Consider the following 20,824-nt stretch of genomic DNA (forward strand, 5'->3'; position numbering starts at 1 on the left):
CATTTCTAATTTCAAAGTAGCCCTTTTGCCATTATGTATTTTCTCAGTCAAAAATGAGTTGTTTAAGGCTACACAACTAATGAGTGACAGAGTCCCTGAAAGCCACAGAGAATTTGCACTTCATTTAGTAGGCAGCACTCAGTTAATAAGTCAATTAACAAATGTTTATTAAGTGTCTACTAAATACAAGGTACAAAGAGCTACAAAGATTCTCTGAGCGGTGAGTGCTGGACAGGGCTTTCAGTGCGAACTTTTCATTGAAGGAAAGGATAGCACACATAGGAAACCGCACCTAACCCAAGTGTATCCTAAACAGATCATGCCTATGGACTCCAGCTTGAGGAACAACATGACCAGTGGCCCAGAGGCCTAATCTTGTCACCTATGGGTCTCCACTTTCGACAGCTTTCCATCTACATGGAGCACACAGCCGTCACTGTGGGCTTCTGAGGGGAGGGGGTCGGCCAGCGCCCATCTTCAGGGTGGACCGAGAAGAGAAAGACTAGGTCAGTGGTGGCCCTGGCCGTGCCTGGGGCACCACCCTCTTTGGAGTCATTGGGTCAGATTCAGGAATCCAGCTGGGAGGTGGGATGGTCTCAGTAGCGTCATGAAGTGCTGCGGATTGGGTGAACTCGTTAGCAGTGGATGGTGGAGCACCAGCTCTTTGGAAGGTGAAATGGATAGGACGGGTAATCAAACTGGGTGCATAGGAAGAAGATGGAGAGGTTTAAAAAGAAAAAACTGCACCCCTTCAGGCTGGCTGAATGCCAGCACTGTCAGTAACCTTTGGCCAAGTCGTCTGACTGCTTTAACTTCAGCTTACCCTTCTGTCCCATGAGGTGGGTTGGACCAAGTTCCTTTCAGTGCAGAGTTCTAAGTGTCTTGAAATTCAGGGGGGTTATGCTGAAAATCTTGCAAACAGGAAAATTTGTAAAGAGCCAAACATTTTATACAAATACGAATTACCGTCTCCTTTTCCATCCACCTACCCATCCACATCATTCATCAAGTTACCCACACACTCACTCGCCGCTAAAGTTTCATTAGTTCTTTCCCAGGTTCCCCTTCAATTGAAACTCAAAAGGAATTAGAGACACAACTACAATTTTAAACTTATGATCTGTCCACCTCACCCCACATCAGACTGATACTATTGTCAGCAATATCCATGGGGGAATGTAATTTTAGTTTATTTACATTATACTTAATCAAATGCTAAATGCATTGTTTTATTTGACCTCATTCTTTCCTGTCTTTTCCTCTGCTTCTCATTTCAGCTCTCCTATCCAGTGTCCTATTCTTGGGAGAGAACCATGCAATTAACTAACCACAGAGATTCCCAGTGGATAGGAGGTTATATAGCTCCATGTAGCTGGTCACAGCCTGGTGAGCAGCCGGCAGTGGCTTCACCCCTCCTGGGTGGGCAGGTGTCCTGACCTGAGTCAGGGCAGGGAGAGTGAGGCCCCTGCCAGGCTGCCTTTACTAACGAGGGCCCCCGTGTCTCTGCAGGATGTTGTGAGGGATGCAGGGAAGTGCCACAGTGTCTGCCTCCTGTCAACACTGGGGAGAGGGTGGGGTGGGAGAAGGGCCTGGACTTTCCAAGGGGTGAAATCCAAGGAGGGGGTACTCCTTGAATGGGAACTCCCTCCCTTCTCCCTCTGTCCGTGGTTCACTGGAGAGCGTGCATAGCGTGAGCCACCGCTGACCGTCGTGATGCATGGATAGGTCTTTTATCTCTGTACAGAGGAGACCATTTCTGTTTTCTTACCATAGATGACAGCTGCGGGCTGCGACCATGCTGGCTGCCGCAGTTAAGTATGGGTGACTGAACTCAATGCCTTCCGGCCAGCCCTGTGCGCTCAGTGCCTTCCGGCCAGCCCCGTGCACTTGCTTTTCTCCTCCATGCATGTGGCAAGGCCTGCTCTTTGGTATCTGTTTCTTAAAGCTATTTTTTGCTTTCCTTTGCTTTGTTTATGCACTTCGTGGCCCCAATTTTTTATTTTTCAGATCCCAATCCATTCCTAACTTGTGGGTCTGATCACAGCACAGTTGATTTGGATCACTGTGATTTTTTTTGAGACCTTAGAACCTTGTTCCTGAGAGAAATGAAGACCAGTATGTAATTTCTGAAGTCGCGGATTACGGATTATAACAAATTTACCACAATTCTTCCAGAGAAGTTAAATATTACCTGATTTTTACCAAGCTTTTTTCAGCCAGAGGTGTCCATTGAATTAGAACCATTGAATTAGACTTTCCAGAAGGTTAGGGCCTGGCATCTCTGTTTTGAAAAGCCCTTGATGACATTGACCTATCTATGGGTGAAGGCCCTTTCCAGTTGTAGAATCTTATTAATGTCATGATATTTATTTATTATTATTATTTTTAATTTTTTTTTATCAGAGCAGCATACATATAGCTAAAAAAGAAAAAAATTAAATAGTGCCAAAAACTATACAGGTGCCTCTCAGTGATACTGCGGGTTTGGTTCTAGACGACTGCAGTAAGCGAGTCACGTGAACGTTTTGCTGTCAGTACATATAAAAGTTACCTTTACACTGTACTGTAGTCTGTGAAGTGTGCCATAGCGTTGTGTCCAAAAGAACATACACACTTTCATTTAAAAACTGCTGAAAAAGGCCAGGCGCGGTGGCTCAAGCCTGTAATCCCAGCACTTTGGGAGGCCGAGGCGGGCGGATCACAAGGTCAGGAGATCGAGACCATCCTGGCTAACACGGTGAAACCCCGTCTCTATTAAAAATACAAAAAACTAGCCGGGGGAGGTGGCGGGCGCCTGTAGTCCCAGCTACTCGGGAGGCTGGGGCAGGAGAATGGCGTAAACTCGGGAGGCGGAGCTTGCAGTGAGCTGAGATCCGGCCACTGCACTCCAGCCTGGGCGACAGAGCGAGACTCCGTCTCCAAAAAAAAAAAAAAAAAAAAAAAACCTGCTGAAAAACGTTAATGATCACTTGAGCCTTAGCGAGTCATAATCTTTTAGCATTTAATTGGCTGACAGAAGGTCCTGCCTCATGTGGATGGCTGCCAACTGATGGGCGGGTGGTTGCTGAAGGTAGGGGTGACTACGAGAATTTCTTAAGACACTAACAAAATTTGCTGCATTGATTGGCTCTTGCTTTCACGCAGCATTTCTCTGTAGCATTCTCTGGTGCTGTTTGATGGCATTTTACCCCCAACAGAGAGACCTGGAGTAGTTGGCAGTTGTTTTCTGGAAAATGAATGACATGAGCCTGTCACGTTAAGGAAAGCAACTGACCGTGTTTGTTTCCACTGACAAAATTTGAGATTTCAAATAAAAAAAATAAAATTTGGAAACCTTATACCTACCACTATGAGCCTGGCAACTTCTTTGTTGTTGTGGTGGTGGTGGTTGTTTTTGAGACGGAGTCTCACCCTGTCAGGCTGGAGTACAGTGATGCGATCTCGGCTTACTGCAACCTCTGCCTCCCGGGTTCAAGCGATTCTCCTGTCTCAGCCTCCTGAGTTGCTGGGTTTACAGGTGCCCATCACCACGCCTGGCTAATTTTTGTATTTTTAGAAGAGACGGAGTTTCACCGTGTTCGACGGAGTTCGAGGCTGGTCTCGAACTCCTGACCTCAGGTGATCCACCCACCCTGGCTTCTCAAAGTGCTGGGATTACGGGGTGAGCCACCACACCTGGCTGAGCCTGGCAACTTCTTAGTACTTAAGACATTTCTGATGAGATCATGATAATGTTAATGAGTGTGGATTTTTAAAAAAAAATTGGAGAATGAAATATATAAGATCTGTATAGTTCAGTGAGCCAATATTTTCCAAATGGTCAATGCATGATGGTACAAAATAATCTATGGGTAAAAAATCCACTCAAGGTGCAGCAAAGAGCAGTTAATTTTAATGTGATAGCATACAAAAAGTTCGTTGATGTGGTTTCAGATTGTACATCTCATAATCTGAAGGAAATTACCACTTGATAATTTTTGGTGTAGTATCAAACAAAAAGAGTCATGATTATGTAAAATAGCATTTTAAGATACTCTTCTGTTTTCTAATGATTGATATATGTGTGAGGTAGGGGTTTCCACGTGTGCAGTCACTGAAACCATGAATTGCCACAGGCGAATGCAAAAATGGATGAGAGTCACCCATCCTTGACCAAACCACATATTCCAGAGATTCGCAAAAATGTACAAAAGTGCTGCTCTTCTCACTAAACTTTTTTGGAAAAAATAGTTATTTTTATAATAAATATGTTAAAATATAATGAGTTTGTTATTGTTTTTAAAATGAAGAAAGAAATATTTTAAAAATCTTATCTGAATTTCACGTAGAGTAGATATTGATAGATACAACAACATAAATCAAAGCTCTTTGGGGTTTTCAATAATTTTAGAGTGCAAAGGGGTCCTGAGACCAAACAAGTTTGAGAACTGCTGATTTAGAGGTAATTGCTCTGGAGCCCACTCCTGAAATAAACGGGTAAATCCTGGACATGAATGTATGTTTGTGAAACAGATTTTTTTTGTGGTAAAACTGAGTGCGGATGAAAATTAATTAAAAAATGTCACTTCTTTGTCTTTTTCTCTCCTCCTTTTCCTGTACCAATGAGAGCCATAGTTTGAACAGGAGGAAGCATATGCTGTCACTGCAGAGCTGCCTTCTCATGGAAAGCCTGAGTGGGAGCCTGAGAATAAAACAGTGCAAGTGCGGGAAAGCTGCAGGTGCCGAAATACAAATGAATGTGGGTAGAAGAACAGCAGTCACTTGCCCGTGATGTTGAAACACTGGCTTTCACGGCGTGTCAGCTTGTTTGAGCACCTTAGCTGTTCTGTAAATCTGGTTAACACTGATCAACCTTACGCGTTGTGTGGCTTTTAGTCAAAGGTGACTTTGAAGTGCGTTATATAAGGAGAAACTGTGGAAGAGAGGCCTAGCAGAGGAGGAAACGGAGACATAAAGAATTTCTCTTTTCCATTGCTTCCTCAGATCCTCTGTCGATGGGTCCTCAGAAAGCTCTGGAAACCATCGGTGCAAATTTACAGAAGCAGTACGAGAACTGGCAGCCAAGGGTAAGCGTGCTTCACTTTCCTTCTTACAGGGAAACTCCAGTTCCTTGGTTTCCAACACTCTTTGGATCCAAGTGAGAATTCCATGCACACCTTGCCCTTGTGCGGCATGGCGCCTGCGCACTGTGTTTCGTGTGCCTGTGTTTTGCCTGCTGGCTGTTGGTGGCTGTATTGTCTTGACGACGTACACATTATTGTGAGTCTTGCATTGGACAGTCCAACTTATTTTGCTTAAGTTTGTTCCAGATTTTTAGAAAAGAAAAAGTATTCTTGCTGCTCTTAACCATGGTTTTAATTTTTCTCAGGAAATGTATTTTCAATAATTTTTCTTTAACCTCAACTAGTTAATGCTATTCCTCGTGTCTTCAGTTTTCAAATAGTTGCGCAAAAAGCACCCAACATTCAAAAGATGACACCTATTATACACTTTGTCTTTGATTCAAAAGATAAGGTTCTTTTTAGGGAGCCAGTTACCAATTAGTGTGTGTGGGTTTTTTTTGCTTGTATCTTACAGTTTTTTTTTTCCTTTTTTTTTTTAAAAGAAAAGTGGCATAGAATATAACTGTGTCAAATTGCCTTTAAGATCTTATTTGTAATCCACCCAAAGACCTTTAGCCTTTCTTATTAACTGGTTTGGAGATTTAATAAATTTAATTAAAAAACTAGGAATCTGGGCGCTTATGGAGGTGCCCTGTATTCAGCTTTGTGTGATGGGGACTCGAGTTACCTAAAGGAACATAATGAAGAACGCAGGTTGAGAAGGTGCCTTACCTGCGCGTCTCCTGCGAGTTTTACTCTCCCCTTTTTGATGTAAGCCTCATGGAAACACATTATTTATGGAACCTTTTGAACACTTATTTGGTTGGAATTTTGATTTGTGGATCATTTATCCACATAATCTGGGATTTAGGGATTCCTTATGCGTTATTTACATTCTTAGAGTAAGAGAATAGCCAAAAATGATTTTTTTCCTGCCTTTAAAAATGCCCTTAGGTCGTTTCTGCTGTTGCTTCCAGTCGTGAGCTAACTGTTAGGAAGCATCTCTGTGTCTTAGGGTGTACCTTTATGCTTTGCATTGCCGACTTGTCAAGTCAGTAACAGCAGACTTTTGTTCTTTAGAAGGCAGTGTCTTCATGGGTTTTTTATTGATGCCTAATGGCTTTACTTTTTCCTCTCTGAAATTCGTTGCCTCTTGGTGGTTTATGTAAACATGCCATAGGCTTTTTCTTGAGAGCGCAGTGCGTTTGGGGATGAGATGAGGACTGGAGAGAGATTTGGATGGCGGAGTCCTGTAAAAATGTAGTCGAGATGCCTTGTGTTTTCTGTAGAAAATAGCTTCTTTGAAGACTTTGAAGGTACCCTAGGGTCTCAGCATGGTGAGATGGGCGCTTACAGGAGTGTGAGGCAGAGTGGCAGTATTGGAAGACATGGCCGTGTCGGTATATGGCGTGTTGTTAACCACCACCATGGGAATTCAGAGGAATACCTTTCCGGCTACTTCTGCCCATCTCCTGGGTTTGGCTTTGTACCTTTGCACTTTACTAGGTACATTTGTTTAAAAAAGAATGTAACCCAATGAATTCAGATCTACCAATTGTGTTCTTTCTAGAACGAGTCTCTGCCATTATAACTAGTTTCTTCTTTTCCAAGAATTATTAGATAAGGAAATATAGCCTTTCAGAATATGTGTGTTTAATATTTCAAGATATTGTATGTGTATTCCATTTGCTATAATTTACAATTTTTTTTTGAGTGCTAAGAGTTGATTTACTGCTAGCTTTATTATTAGTTTTGCTTGGTAGATACCAGCTCGTTGATGCTAGCTGACAGGAAATGGAATCTTCTAAAGTGGCATCTGTTATTTTTAATCTAAATTTCTGTCTAGGAGCAGATCTCTCCATGGCATTGAGAAGAGGCATCATGAGGTAGGAAAGGCCACCTTTCCATGTGGGTCGGTGATGACAGCCAGAAGGATGACAGTGCAGACTCAGTGCGGGAGGGAGGATTCCCTTTCTGTGACAGTGGCACAGTTTTCCTCGGGCGGCGAGCACAGGTGCAAAGGGGTGCGGTCCTCTGGATGATCTGTAGTCTGGGAAAGTTTGTTAAAGTTGGCCACATTTCAAGAATGGATGTGCAAAATAATTTTCTGAGTAAGAGATCGTTTGAAGGGCTGGTGCGATGGAGAATGTGTCAAGATTACAGGATGCTTCGGAAAAGGTACCAGCGCAGGCGGGATCCCATCTGGGCTGGTTTATGAAGTGGAATCTGGAATAAAGTATCCGCCGCAGCCTAGAAAGAAGCCGTTCATGCACACAGAGTGGGATCTTTTGTCTGCATTCAGGAAGCAAAACCACAACAATGGATACCTAATATTTGCTTTTCGAATGCCAACACTATTGCATTCATTTTTAAGTACAATAAAAATGTTTTAAAATTTCCTGTTACTAACCATGGGTGGGCCTCATCTATTTTAGAAATTAGCCTAAGGTGTCGGATGTCACAGGATACCTCTGACCGGCTCTCTGGTGTGAGCGTGGGGCTGTGCCATATGCACTGGGTAATAATAGCACCTGCCCCGGTGCGCGTGGTACACTTCTCCTCACGGCTTTCCGTGGGTTACAGGACAGAGGGAGGGAGGCCTGGCATAGATAGCACGGCTCTCAGTGTGGGGCAGACCTCATGCTGCCTTCTAGAGTTTGCACAGAACAGGAGGCACTTAGCAAGCTCAGATGTTTGTGTGCAAGGGGCCTGGTTCCTGACTGTAAATCAGGGTCCTTTGAAACATTGCGAGGCTAAACACGCACCGCTTGATTGCACTCTACAGGGCTCTCGAGTTTCTGCAGTAATAAAAAGAGGCTGATGTGCCATCTGCAGTAAAACAATGGGGGCGTTATTAAATTTCCCAGGCCTTCGATGGAAAGACCCATATATCTGCTTTTCTCTTTCTCGGTGTCCTTTATTGCAAGAGTGGAAAACCTTGGGTCATTTAATGAAAATGAGGTTATTTTCATTAAAGTTTGCCGGAGTCGTTGCCTCCACGCTGTCATGGATGGGAGCAGAGTAGGAAATGCCTGTTTCCTCGAAGGTAGCGTCCATCCAGGAGGTGCAGAAAGCCGAACCCCCGTCAGTGGCACCAGAGTGGTGCCTGGAAGCCTCTAATGATTTCCTTGCCGATGCTGGGACGCTTGGACTTATTCTTCTTCATTTTTCTAGCTTTTGATATAGGTGATTCCAGTTCAAAAGGAATTGAGAGAAACCATGGTGATTATATTTTTTTCTGAAGGCTGCCAGCCACTATCTGGCCTGTATTTCCTTGCTTAGGCCCATTGAGCCCTTTTCTAAATAATTTATCAGTTTGCCACTGATGAAATGTTTCTTCTGATTAAATTTAAGGCTTTGCCTTATTACCTCGTAGGTGCATAAATTTGTGTTCTGCCAGAGATTGGAGGAAAAATGCCGACCGTTGTTTCAGTGGAAAATTCTGCAGTAAAACCTCACTCATTCCATCATAAGTCTCAAATGAAAGTTTTATTGGGAGTTGGGAGTAAGAGATTATTATAAAGCTGGGAGCATACAGTGAAGAATTTATCTTTTAAGAGAATTTTTCTAACAGATTGGGGCTTCTGGCAGTTTAGTACAGGATGGAAGTTAGGAGCTGGAGCCTGTGGAAAAAGGCAAACAGGAGGGACCTCGGTCTCTGTGTCCTTCTTTCCCCAGAGAGAGTGGACAACACCAGGAGCAGAGGCCACACCTCTTCACTTGGGGTGAGCTTTAATTCTTCCGGTGCCTTAAAAATAAGTTTCTTTGGGAATATGTATCATTTACTAAGGAAGATGAAATAGCGTGGTGGTGCCTCCACTGACCGAGTCCGTCCGTCGGGCAGGGGTGTCTAGAGGAGGCGGCGGAAGGTGCTTCTCAGTCACGGAGCCATGTTGTTGTAGGAACTCGTTCTCCTCTTGTCCAGGTCTGCAAGTAGTGAAGGCAGCAAGTCCCGTGTGGCAGCCGTGGGGCTTCCAGGGAGCTGAGCGGTCAGGTTGAGTCAGTTTCCATGTGGCCAACAGTTCTTAGTTATCCACGCACAGCCCTGGTTTGTGGATTACAGTGAACAGGTTTTGAATGCCATCTTCCCTTCAGTTCAGCGTGCTTCTCAGATGTGTCACAGTTAATTTGTGGTTAAGGGATGAAAGTTGGTTTTACCGTTAGATAAACATTTTTTTTTATAGTGCCTAATCGCAAGCAGAGTATGTTCAAGGAGAGAACAAAACAGCTCCCAAGACCTGGTTCATTAGCCCAGTAGAAATTGTTATCGCATTTTAATGTAAATGACAATCATCCTTTCCGTGGTATTGATAATAGAGTTGTTTGTATGCTTTTATGAGATGCTTTGAATGAACCGAAGCTGATGACTATACCTCCTGTTGGGAGGAGAGGGTTCGGGGAGCAAGGGGGTTGTGAAGGCCAGTGGTGGACAGTTTTGGTTCTACTTTGGACACTTAACAGGTGTGTCTTTTGGATTTTAGGCAAAAGTGTTACTTGTAGAACTGCATGTTTATGTGTAATGCCGTGTTGTATAGGGGTTTGTAGTGAGGATAATTGGAATCCAGATGTCTTCTCCTTGTCCCTGAATGGGGTTGCTGCTTGACCTGTCTGCCTCACGGGGAGTGTCGTGTGGCCATGTGTGACAAACTGTGAAACCCTTGGTACTGAGTGCTCCCGCTGCTCAGGTGGCTGTGTTGGCTTTGGGGAGCGCTACACGGATGGCTTCTAAGATCCACGTGTCTTCTTTTCCCTGGGATGATGAGACAGGCCTCTGCTTTGTGGGCAGAGCAACTGGTATCAGCACAAGTCACTCGCTTGCCGGTGCCCCCCACCCCCAAATGTTTTGGGATGAATTTTATAGATGGATGCTGATATTGGCTTGGCTGTGTCCCCACCCAGATCTTATCTTGAACTGTAACTCCCACAATTCCCACATGCGTAGGAGGAACCTGGTGGGAGGTAACTGAATCATGGGGCCAGGTCTTTCCTGTGCTGTTATCCGTAGTGAATAAGTCTCATGTCCCTGCATGAGCTCTGTCTCGCCTGCCACCATCCATGTAAGATGTGAGTTGCGCCTCCTTGCCTTCCGCCATGATTGTGAGGCCTGCCCAGCTGTGTGGAACTCTAGGTCTATTAAACCTCTTTCTTTTGTAAATTGCCCAGTCTTGGGTATGTCTTTATCAGCAGCGTGAAAATGGGCTAACACAGATGCAGTGAAGACCCATAAATAAGTGAGTTCTACCTTTTCTTAGGATTTTCAGGGTCAGATGTGGATAATGGGGGAAGCAGCAGCTAAGTTGCCCTAGAACTGTATCCCACATCTGGAGGTGCTCCAAAGCTATTTGTGGAACAGCCCAAGGTGGACTGTTACTCGCAGTGACTCCTGCTTAGGGCATTCACGTTGCGACATTAGTTCCAAATTGACAGTCCAGTTCGGCTGGTGAAAATAGCCCTATAATTACGATTGGCAGCATCCCCTGGCATGCTACCCTGATGCCATTACCATTCCATCATCCATCCCTGTCTTGCTGTCTGCCCTGCCGCCAGCCCTCCCTCCTCCTGCCCACACTCACCTGACTTCCTTCTCTGTGGGTCCTAAGGTTGGGCTTCATCCACCTTGAGTTTCTGTGACAAGCTGCCAATGAGGACTCATGGGCAAAGGCAGAACTGTGGGTGGATGGCTCACAGCTTGCATAATTCAGTACCTGGTGTGAAGCACTTTGCCTGTGTACTCGTTACAGTTGCACGATGGTACAGACCATATCTTCTGGTTGTCTTGGGGTTAACTGTTGTGTTTTGACAGTTTCACTTAACTGCTTACTGTCCAGAAAGTTAAGAACTGTTCTATGACCAACATTTTACTTATATTTTTGCCTTGGCCTCAGCAGTGCTCTCCTACTTCGTCTTCCCCTCCCTTCTAGCGCTTCTCGCCTGACAGCTTTTACACGTGCGTGCCGTGTTCAGTGAGAATTCTGATTCATGCTCTTCAGCCAGAAGCCTTCGTAGTCAGCTCTGCCCACGCACTTCCTGCCTTGCCCTGTCCCCAGAGGCCATGGTATTGGAAGCAGCTTCTGGAAGCGAGCTTAGATTATGCAGAGCAGTTTATTCCGGACTCTTTAGACCAATTGTACCAGAGTGTAAAGGTGTTGCCACCCACTGCCATCCCTCCAAGTACCTTAGTGACGTGACCTATAAATTCTTTTTTTTTTTTTTTTTTTTTTTTTTGAGACGGAGTCTTGCTGTGTCTCCCAGGCTGGAGTGCAGTGGCGTGATCTCGGCTCACTGCAAGCTCCGCCTCCCGGGTTCACGCCATTCTCCCGCCTCAGCCTCCCAAGTAGCTGAGACTACAGGCGCCCGCCACCACGCCCGGCTAGTTTTTTGTATTTTTAGTAGAGACGGGGTTTCACCATGTTAGCCAGGATAGTCTCGATCTCCTGACCTCGTGATCCACCCGCCTCGGCCTCCCAAAGTGCTGGGATTACAGGCTTGAGCCACCGCGCCCGGCCAAGTGACCTATAAATTCTTTTAGGCACACCAAACACATTACAGAAAGAAAAATGAAAGAAAGGCATCATTCTGCAGCCGCCCGGAGGATGGCAGCCAGTTGTGACTAGACCCCTCAGGGTTTCAGTCCATTGGAGCTGGTCCCGGAGGGGCCCTTGCTGGCCAGCCCTGTGTTGGACTCTTGCTCTCTGAGAACACAGAGGGGATTCATTGGAGAGCCCATTTGGGATTGAAGAGCACGCGTGTTGACTAGAGTGGGTTGCAGCATGGGCCGCAGCCTGTTTAATCACGGCCCAGGGAGGATCGGTAGAGTCCGCCTCCTCTCCTCTGCCTCGTAGGTCCACAGACTCGTGCTGGGCTCGCCGCTCCTTCCCTTCCTGGGTGGGCGCACCCCTCTCACTGGCAGGGAAGCTCCCTGGGAAATGTGGTCTCCTCTCTCCCAGTGCACTGAGGGGTGGGGTGGAGAGAGCTTAACTGTGGAAAGAATGCGAACTGGTTTAGTTCTGGCTTTGCCACTTCTTAGAAATGTAACTTTGGACAAGTTACTATTTACTTGTTACTTTTACAAGTTACTTTTTACAAGTTACTATTTACAAGTTACTTTTAAGGTTTGTACATGCAAATGAGAATTAATGGAGAGAATAAAAGTATTTAAAGCATTTGCACCAGGGAGGCCATGGTGGTTGGTCATCAGATCCTTACTTCCTGTCCCTTATCCCTTCCTCTCCCTCATGGTTGAGGTGGTGGAGGCCACTCCCAGAACATTCTGCCCGGAGTCTTGCTGCCTTAAGCCCCTCCCCATCCTGCCTTGTCTCTGGTTTTATCCTCTTGCTAGGATCTCCTCTTCCTGACTCTCCTCTATTAATTGACCTACTTGAAGTGTAATATTTTTAGAGAGAAATAGGGGCTTAGCTCTGTCCTTAACAGGCCTCTTGAGGATATTATCTCTCATCATCATGTTCCCTTTAACAAGGGAGTTGTCTGTGTGTGTGACAAATTGCAAATGAGGGCCCCCCACCGTCAGGCTGGGACTAAAACCGTAGCTCAGCTGTCGTGGTTTCACAGATCTCACGTGCCATGTGTGTTTCCTGAGTTAACTTGGGGACCGTGATACAGAGCGATGTGGAGATGGCTTTGAAGGACAGGCAGGTGCCGGGCGAGGGATGGAAGTGCTGCTTTGAAGTCAGAAAGTGGAAGATGTGATGATGTGTTAAAGAATGGAAAGCTAAATTTGGAGGTGACGATGAGGAACCCACCGTATGCTCACCATATGCAACTAGGAAGAGTTGTAAAATCCCGCTCCAGCCAAATTGGAAAGTGCTGATCAAGGGGGAAACGATCAATAACAGATTGGAGGGGGACGGCCACTTCAAAGTGTCTGCGGTACTTGATTTCATTTTGCAGGGGAACCATATGTCACAGTGGTGTTCTTGAATTTGGGGTGTTCACGGAGGTTTCTGGACAGCTCCCTCCCAGATGTCCACAATTTACTTGTTGGTGTGACACATAATGGAGATTTTAAAAAAATGGACATAGAAAGCACGTAACGTCAAGTTCACCATTTTAAAATGTACAACTCGGCTGGGCACAGTGGCTTGCACCTGTAATCCCAGCACTTTGGGAGGCCGAGGTGGGCAGATCACCTGAGGTCAGGCGTTGGAGACCAGCCTGGCCAACGTGGTGAAACCTTGTCTCTACTAAAAATATTTTTAAAATGTGCCGGGTGTGGTGGTGGGCGCCTGAAATCCCAGCTACTTGGGGGGCTGAGGTAAGAGAACTGCTTGAACCCAGGAAGTGGAGGTTGTAGTGAGCCACGATCGCGCCACTGCACTCCAGCCTGGGCGACAGAGTGAGACTCCATCTAAAAAAAAAAAAAAAAAAAAAAAAAAAATACAACTCAATTGGTTTTTAACATCTTTGCAATCTTGTGCAACTGTCATAACTGCCTAGTACCAGAACACTTTCCTTACCCCAAAAGGAAACCGAAAATGCATCGGCAGTCACTGTTTATCTCCCCTCCCCGCAGTCTGCCTTTTGTCTCTGGAGATGCCTGTTCTAGGTTCTCCACACAAATGGAGCCGTACAGTATGTGGCCTTGTGCGTCTGGGCTCTTCACTTAGCATCTTGAATGTTTTTAAGATTCATCCATGTTATTGCATGTATCAGTAATTTAATACTTTTTGTGTGTGCATGTGTAGAGATAGGGTCTTGCTTTGTTGCTCAGGCTGGTCTTGAACCCCTGGCTTCAAGTGATCGTCCTGCCTCAGCCTCAACTCTTTTTATAGCTGAAAAACCATTGTATGGATATCCTACATTTCTATTTTATGCGTTCATCGGTTGATGGACACTTGCGTGGTTTCCAGCTTTTGGCTGTTTGAATAATGCTGCTATGAATATGTACGTACTCGTGTTTGTGTACGCCTCTGCCCAGGAGTGGGATTGCTGGGTCATACGGTGACGCTGTGTTTTACCTCCCTGAGGCACTCCCCATCTATTTTCCACAGTGGCTGTACTGTTTCTCCACGTCTACTAGCAGTGTCTGAGGGCTCCAGTCTCTCCACATCCTCCCAACATCTGCGACTTCCTGTTTCTTTCATTGTTGTTATTGTGATCGGTGGCATCTCATGTGGTTTTGGTTTGCATTTCCCTGATGATTAATGACGTTGCCCTTCTTTTCATGTGCTCATTGGCCATTTGGAGGAAAGTCTGTTCAAGTCCTTTGTCCATTTATTACTTGGGTGTTTGTCTTTATTGTTGAGTTCTGAGAGTTCAAAATGGAGACTTTTCAGTTGAATAAGGTATAATTTCTGTTGTGAGGACTTGTTTCCTTTCCAAATAATATGTGTGGTGTCTTCTAAGAGCCTCATGATAACATTTAATTCTTAAAAGAGCCTTTGTCTTGATAATTTGTTTCATAAAACTGTTAAGAGGTTCGGCCAGGCACTGTGGCTCGTGCCTGTGGGAGGCCAAGACAGGAGGATCCTTTGAGCTCAGGAGCTGGAGACCAGCCTGGGCAACATAGTGAGACCTTGTCTCTCATTGGAAAAGGAAAAGAGGTTCTATGACTATTGACTATACTGATCATAGATATAGTATATAATTTAATACCAATCCCTTAAGATTCCTGTGTGTTTTCGTTAGGAGTCTTTTGGTTTTCTGAGAGCTGTGGTCTCTCCACCTGGAGTGTATGTTGGGAGAAAGCTCCTATCGGGGTGCGTGCAGGTAGAGTGGCTGAGGAGCTGGACCTCTGTGAAGTCTGGTTGCGGGTTGGAGGCTCATGGTGGACCGGGAGCTCGGCAGGAGGGGGTGCGTGTCCACGCCAGTGTCCGGTCTCTACCGTGCTGCAGCCCTGTGGGTCTCTGCTCCCCACTCGGCAGCTACCCTGCAGGACGTTCCTACGCCTCCCTGTGCGTGAGGACTGGGTGCTTCCTTTCTGATGTAATCATCTTTGGTGGGACTCTGTCTGCTTGGGCCCAGGGGTCCCCACAGGAGCCAGCTGGGCTCACATGCTAGTGATCCCTGGTCCTAAACCACCTCCTGACCTTTCCTCTGTTGCTTCAGCTTCCGCTCTCTGCCCACTGCATTGTGTCACTGGATTTTCAACATTAAATTTCCCCCACAAGAGTGTTTGACGCTTCACTGGATGACCAGGCTGTATGGCCCGTGTTAAAAGACAGACAAGTGCCACCCAGGGACAAGGGAGTGTGTGGTTCAAAGTCCCTGAGAACAGATGCCAGATGCCAGGCTCAGGTGGTACCATTTACTTCCAGCAAGAGGAGAGAGAGGGTGCGCCAGATCCAGTGCCCTGTGATGTGGCCCCTAGGCCAGGGGGTCATACCCTCATTTTGGACTACAGTATTAGGAGACTCCCCCACGCTGTGGTGTCTGAAACACAGAAAACTGGGGGCATGCCCGAGGGCCATTGGTGCAGGTGCTAAGGCACAACAGAGGAGCCATGGAGGCAGAAATCCGGAAAGACCCCTCCCAGGTGAGGGCTGCACGGGCTGTGGTGAGGGCGCTCCCCTCGGTGGGCTCCCGGCCCAGCGCGTGGAAGACTGAGTGCAGTCCACTGCCTTCCCAACCTAGAGCCGATCAGCTCTGCTTAGCTTCATGCTTAGCTTCATGCAGTCCCCCGGGTAACTGGCCCGTCTGCGGGTTGGTTCTGAGGGAGTGAGGCTGTCCTCTGTAATCACCTGTGATTGGAGGGCTGGGTGGCAGGATTTAAAGCGCATGGCAGAACGGGGAGGATTACTCACGGCTTGTATAAGGAAGGGTCTCTTCTAAAGGGCTGCATGTATGACAGGCTCCTTAATCAACACGCTGCTTACCCCAGACTGGAACATGCCCTGAGGTCAAATCATCTTTGTGTAGAATTTTTAGTTACAAGTTTTGTTTTTATAAACAAAAATCTTGGCTAAATTCCAACAAAATTCAAGAAGAAAGCACAGATAATCAGGGAGAAATAACTCAAGAGTTGAGGAAATCGAGAGTCATAAAAGAGTGCTTTGCAAAACTTTGCAGATAAATTGGAAAACTTGTATGCGATCCATACTTTTCTAGGAAAATATAAATGACCATAATTGACCTCAGAAAAGATAGTAAAGAAAAATAAATGGATAGGCATAGAAGAAAGAGAAAGTTACCAAAACATTCCTTTTCTAATCCTTCTCCCTCTGAAGGATTTCAGACTTGGACAGAACACAGAATTATTTAAGACTTATTTCTGTTACAGGAAGATATCTAAAACATAGTTTATTTATTAATTTAGAGACAGAGCCTTGCTCTGTCACCCAGGCTGGAGCGCAGTGGCGTGACATTGGCTCACTGCAGCCTCCTGGGTTCAAGCAATTCTCCTGCCTCAGCCTCCTGAGTAGCTGGGACTATAGGCACGTGCCACCATGCCTGGCTAATTTTTGTATTTTTAGTGGAGACCAGGTTTCACTATGTTCACTATGTTGGCCAGGCTGGCCTCAAACTCCTGACCTCAAGTGATCTGCCTGCCTCGGCCTCCCAAAGTGCTGGGATTATAGGTGTGAGCCATATGTTTTGTTTTTTTAAAATTTATTTTTATTTATTTGTTTTTATATTTTTAGAGGGGTCTTGCTCTGTTGCCCAGGCTAGAGTTCAGTGATGCAGTCATAGCTTACTGCAGCCTCAACCTCCTGGGCTCAAGCTATCCTCTTGCCATATCCTTCCGAGTAGCTGGGACTACAGATGTGTGCCACCATGCCCAGCTAATTTTTAATTTTTTTTTTTTTTTGTAGAGGTGGTGTCTTGCTTTGTCACTTAGGCTGGAGTGCAGTGGTGTGATCACGGCTAACTAACCTCGAATTCCTGGGCTGAAGTGATCCTCCTGCCTCAGCCTCAGGAGTACGTAGGATTACAGGTGTGAGCCACAGTGCCCAGCTTAAAATACATCAAATTTAAAATGCAAAAGAAGAAAATGTATTCAACAGTTTTAGTGTATGCACATATGACTGATAGGAGTCAGCCGTTCCTGCTTGTCATATGTAATGTGTGTAGGTGGGTGTGGCATATGTGTACATGGGTGGGTAGATCCATAGATAGATGGAGGGCAAGTCGGTGGATCTGCCCCTCCTCCACTCACTCAGATGCCATGGAGTGAACACGAAAGGGGGACATCAGCCTGTAGCTTCCTTAGTCGTTCTCGTTTTCCTTCACCTCTTGGTGTTTTGCTGTGTTGACTCATTCTAGTATTGAAAGCAGCATATTGGGTCAAAATACATTTATTTTTCTTTGAGACGGAGTCTCGCTCTGTCACCCAGGCTGGGGTGCAGTAGCGCAATCTCGGCTCACTGTAACCTCTGCCTCCCAGTTTCAAGCGATTCTCCTGCCTCAGCCTCCCGAGTAGCTGGGATTACAGGCATGTGTCACCACACTCGGCTAATTTTTGTATTTTTAGTAGAGATGGAGTTTCACCATGTTGGTCAGGCTAATCTCAAACTCCTTGTAGGTGAGCCACCTACCTTGGCCTCCCAAAGTGCTGGAGTTACAGGTATGAGTCACCACGCCTGGCCTCAGAATACATTTTGAATCAGGTCTGTACTGACTTCAGAATCTAACTCCAGAATAAAATGTGATTTTAAGGGGCAAGGGTACCACAAATGAGGCGAAGCACAGAACGTTTGTCACCGTGACCTGGGGCAGATGCAGAATGGGACTTTTACCTTTTTACACAAAACCCTTTTATGTGCCTTCTGTTTTAAAACCATGACTATTTTTTGCTTTAATAATAGGCAACTAATTTAAAATACCTATTCACCATGTGTCATCTCAAAGTAGGAAGGGGACTTTGAGGCAGAAGGAGCCACTTGGGACTTTTGCCTTTGGGTTGTGACATTTGTCACATACGAATGTTAAACGAGGCTGGGCGTGGTGGCTCACGCCTGTAATCCCAGCACTTTGGGAAGCTGAGGTGGGCGGATCATCTGAGGTCAGGAGTTCGAGACCAGTCTGGCCAACGTGGTGAAACCCTGTCTCTACTAAAAATGCAAAAATTAGCTGGGCGTGGTGGTGGGCACCTGTAATCCCAGCTACTCAGGAGGCTGAGGTAGGAGAATTGCTTGAACCCAGGAGATGGAGGTTGCAGTGAGCCGAGATCGCGCCTTTGCACTCCAGCCTGGGCGGCAGAGCAAGACCCTGTTTCAAAAAAAAAAAAAAGAATGATAAATGAGAAACATGTCTGAGTAAGTTGATAATAGCTCTTCTTACTAAGTATCAGATAAAAATTCCATTCAAAGAGAAAGTGTTGTGTAGTGTCATAGTTTAATTGGCAGTTTTTTCCTTAGTAACATAGAAGACAGTGATGCATCGTACAACCTTTGGCACCCTAGAGTTTATGAAAAAGTGGCATCTGTTCTATAGAAATTATAGTCACACTCTGAGGAGCAGAGCTGGGGACAGAGTGGAGCTCCAGGAAGAGTCTGATGATGACTGGCCTCCTGCAGGTCTTCCCAGAGCCCCATTCGCCACCCATGATCACCCCTTGCCCCGTTTCCCATTTTCTTTATATTCTACCCTTTTGCAGCAAGGGACTAACAAGGGCCATGCACGCCTGGCAATACAGGCAGTCCCATCCTTCCCTCAAGCCCTAAGTGACCCCTGCTGGCTGTGCTAACGGTAACTGACTGCTGGAAGGATGGTCAGCCACTGTCCCGGATGCAGGCAGCCCCTTGGTCCCCCCATTCCCATTGTTCCCCACCCCATCTCCCCACCCTTCTCTCAGCAGGAGCCTCCTCCATGCCACCCCCAATCAGCTTCCTAAAGTGCCCTGTGACTCTGGCTCACCTGCTGGAAACAAGGCAAGGTCAAGATCAAGCTCCAACCCCCCCAGCCCAGCTGCCCTTGGCGGTTTTCCTCTCCCTCTGCTGTGTTTCCTCCTCTTGGGCCTGCTCATCTTTCTCAGGCTCTTTTTCTTCTTTGTCTAAGTCTCCCTGCCGACCCACCCCACTTAAGGTTCTCTCCTGCTGCCATCTTCTGTCGGCCCTGGCCCCTGAGCATGGGAGCAGGACTGGAAGTGGCAGGAGTTGAACGAGCTGAGTTAGAGTGTGAGCATGGCTGACTTGGTGAAATCTTAAGATGTGGGGGAGATCTGAAGTGCCTTGTTCTCAAAGTCTGCATTGATTGTGGATGGATTAGGAGGAGGAGAGCAATTCCAAGTCTCAGCACAAGGTGGGTGGCTGTGAGGAGCAGATGGAGTTCACTGTTGTGAAGGCAGAGCCGGAGAGGCAGAGGTGGAGGCCGCTGTGGCCAGGCCAGCTCTCTAGGTCTCAGCAGAGGAGCCGAGTGGGAGCCCCAGGACTCTCCTTGCTCCTAGCAGGCCCCAGCTAACAACCCTTCTCTACCACGGTGTTGGGCTTTTGATTGGGGTGATATGAGCTTGTAGGTCAGTTGGGGAGACCTGGTGTTTTGCAGCCGTGGCAGTGGTGGCTTCTTGGGCTATTCTGCTCTGCCTTTTTATGTCCGTCGATAAGGTAGGAGAGTCTCTCCCTGACGCTCCTATGCATGTGTTGTTAAGTTTCTTCTTAGAGTTTCTGTTGCTGCTAGGAAAGGGATCCTCCACCCCCCACCCCCTTTCTTAGTGGGTTCTCAGGATGGTGCATGAGAGAGTTGCTCTCTATTGCCTCCTGGTTCTCCTAGGATGGGTTTTTTATCCAGTGGTTCCAAGACAGTGGCTGTGATGAATGGAGTTGCTGAGAGTGTCAGAACTCTAGGTTGGCTCTCTAGGTTGGCATTTGGACTCCACACCATTCGAGATTCACGGTGCTGCACACCAGGGCCTCAGTAATTCACAATCAAAACAACAGATTTAGAGGGGTACAGAAAGGGCCATTCTATTTTCCATTTTGTATATTTCATGTCTCTCTAAATCTCTTGAAGTTTAGAATACCCCTTTTTTATATGCCTTTCTAAAAACTTTTTTCCAGGCAATTTTTAGATGCCATTTATATGTAGTAAAATGCATAGATCTTAGGTATTTAGTCTGATGAGTTTTGACAATTGTATACTCCCGTTTAATCACACTCAGAGCAAGATAGAGAACATTTCCACTCCCCAGAAAGCTCCCTCAGTCCCCCTTTCCAGTCAGTTTCTCCTGGCCGAGGCCAGCCGCCTTCTGCCTCCTGTCACCAGAGGCTAATTTTGCCCACGGAACTGCCCGATGGGTTCTTCTTGTCTGCTGCACAGATAAAACCAATTCACGGAGGCTGCAGTATTGTAGGAAAGAAAGAGTTTAACTCAAAGCCATGAGGTGGAAGGACAGGAGTTTTATTATTACTCAAATCAGCCCCTGTGAGGACCCAGAGACTAGGGTTTTTATGGATAATTTGGTGGGCAGGGGCTGGGGAATGGGTGCTGCTGATTGGTTGCGGGAGGGGGGGGAGGTGAAGTCATGGGATGGGGAAAATGGTCCTCTGCGCTGAGTCTGCCTCTGGGTGGGGCCACAGGATGGGTCCAGGTGGGGTCAGTTGGTTGCCAGAATGCAAAACTCTGAAAAACATCTCAAGAGACCAAGCTTAGGTTTTGTAATAGTGCTGTTTTCTACAGGAGCAATTGGGGAAGTCGCAAATTTTATAACCCCTGGCCACGACTCCTGAGCAGCAAGGAATTATAGAAAGGCAAGCTAGGGATGATGGCTGGGTATCATTAGTGACATTTACATCTTAGCAGAATTCAGACCCCTCACATAATCCTAATCT

At 46.3% G+C, this 20,824-nt stretch overlaps 1 protein-coding gene across 5 annotated transcripts in view; it reads left to right on the forward strand.

The window, feature by feature from the left end:
* RPTOR (regulatory associated protein of MTOR complex 1) overlaps positions 1–20,824 on the forward strand; it is a 418,470-nt gene that overhangs the window by 88,162 nt on the left and 309,484 nt on the right. For 4 of the 5 annotated variants that reach the window (XR_012426322.1, XM_005585210.5, XM_074020859.1 and 1 more), the window contains exon 3: positions 4,984–5,066. The exons of the other annotated variant lie outside the window; for it this stretch is intronic. Coding sequence is in view for 3 of the 4 variants with exons in the window: in XM_005585210.5 (XP_005585267.1) it covers positions 4,984–5,066 (83 nt within the window). In the remaining variant the exon portion in view is untranslated. The remainder of the gene's footprint in view (positions 1–4,983; positions 5,067–20,824) is intronic. 5 annotated transcript variants of the gene reach the window in all.

Source organism: Macaca fascicularis, chromosome 16 (genome assembly GCF_037993035.2).
Source record: "Macaca fascicularis isolate 582-1 chromosome 16, T2T-MFA8v1.1".
Taxonomy (NCBI): domain Eukaryota; kingdom Metazoa; phylum Chordata; class Mammalia; order Primates; family Cercopithecidae; genus Macaca; species Macaca fascicularis.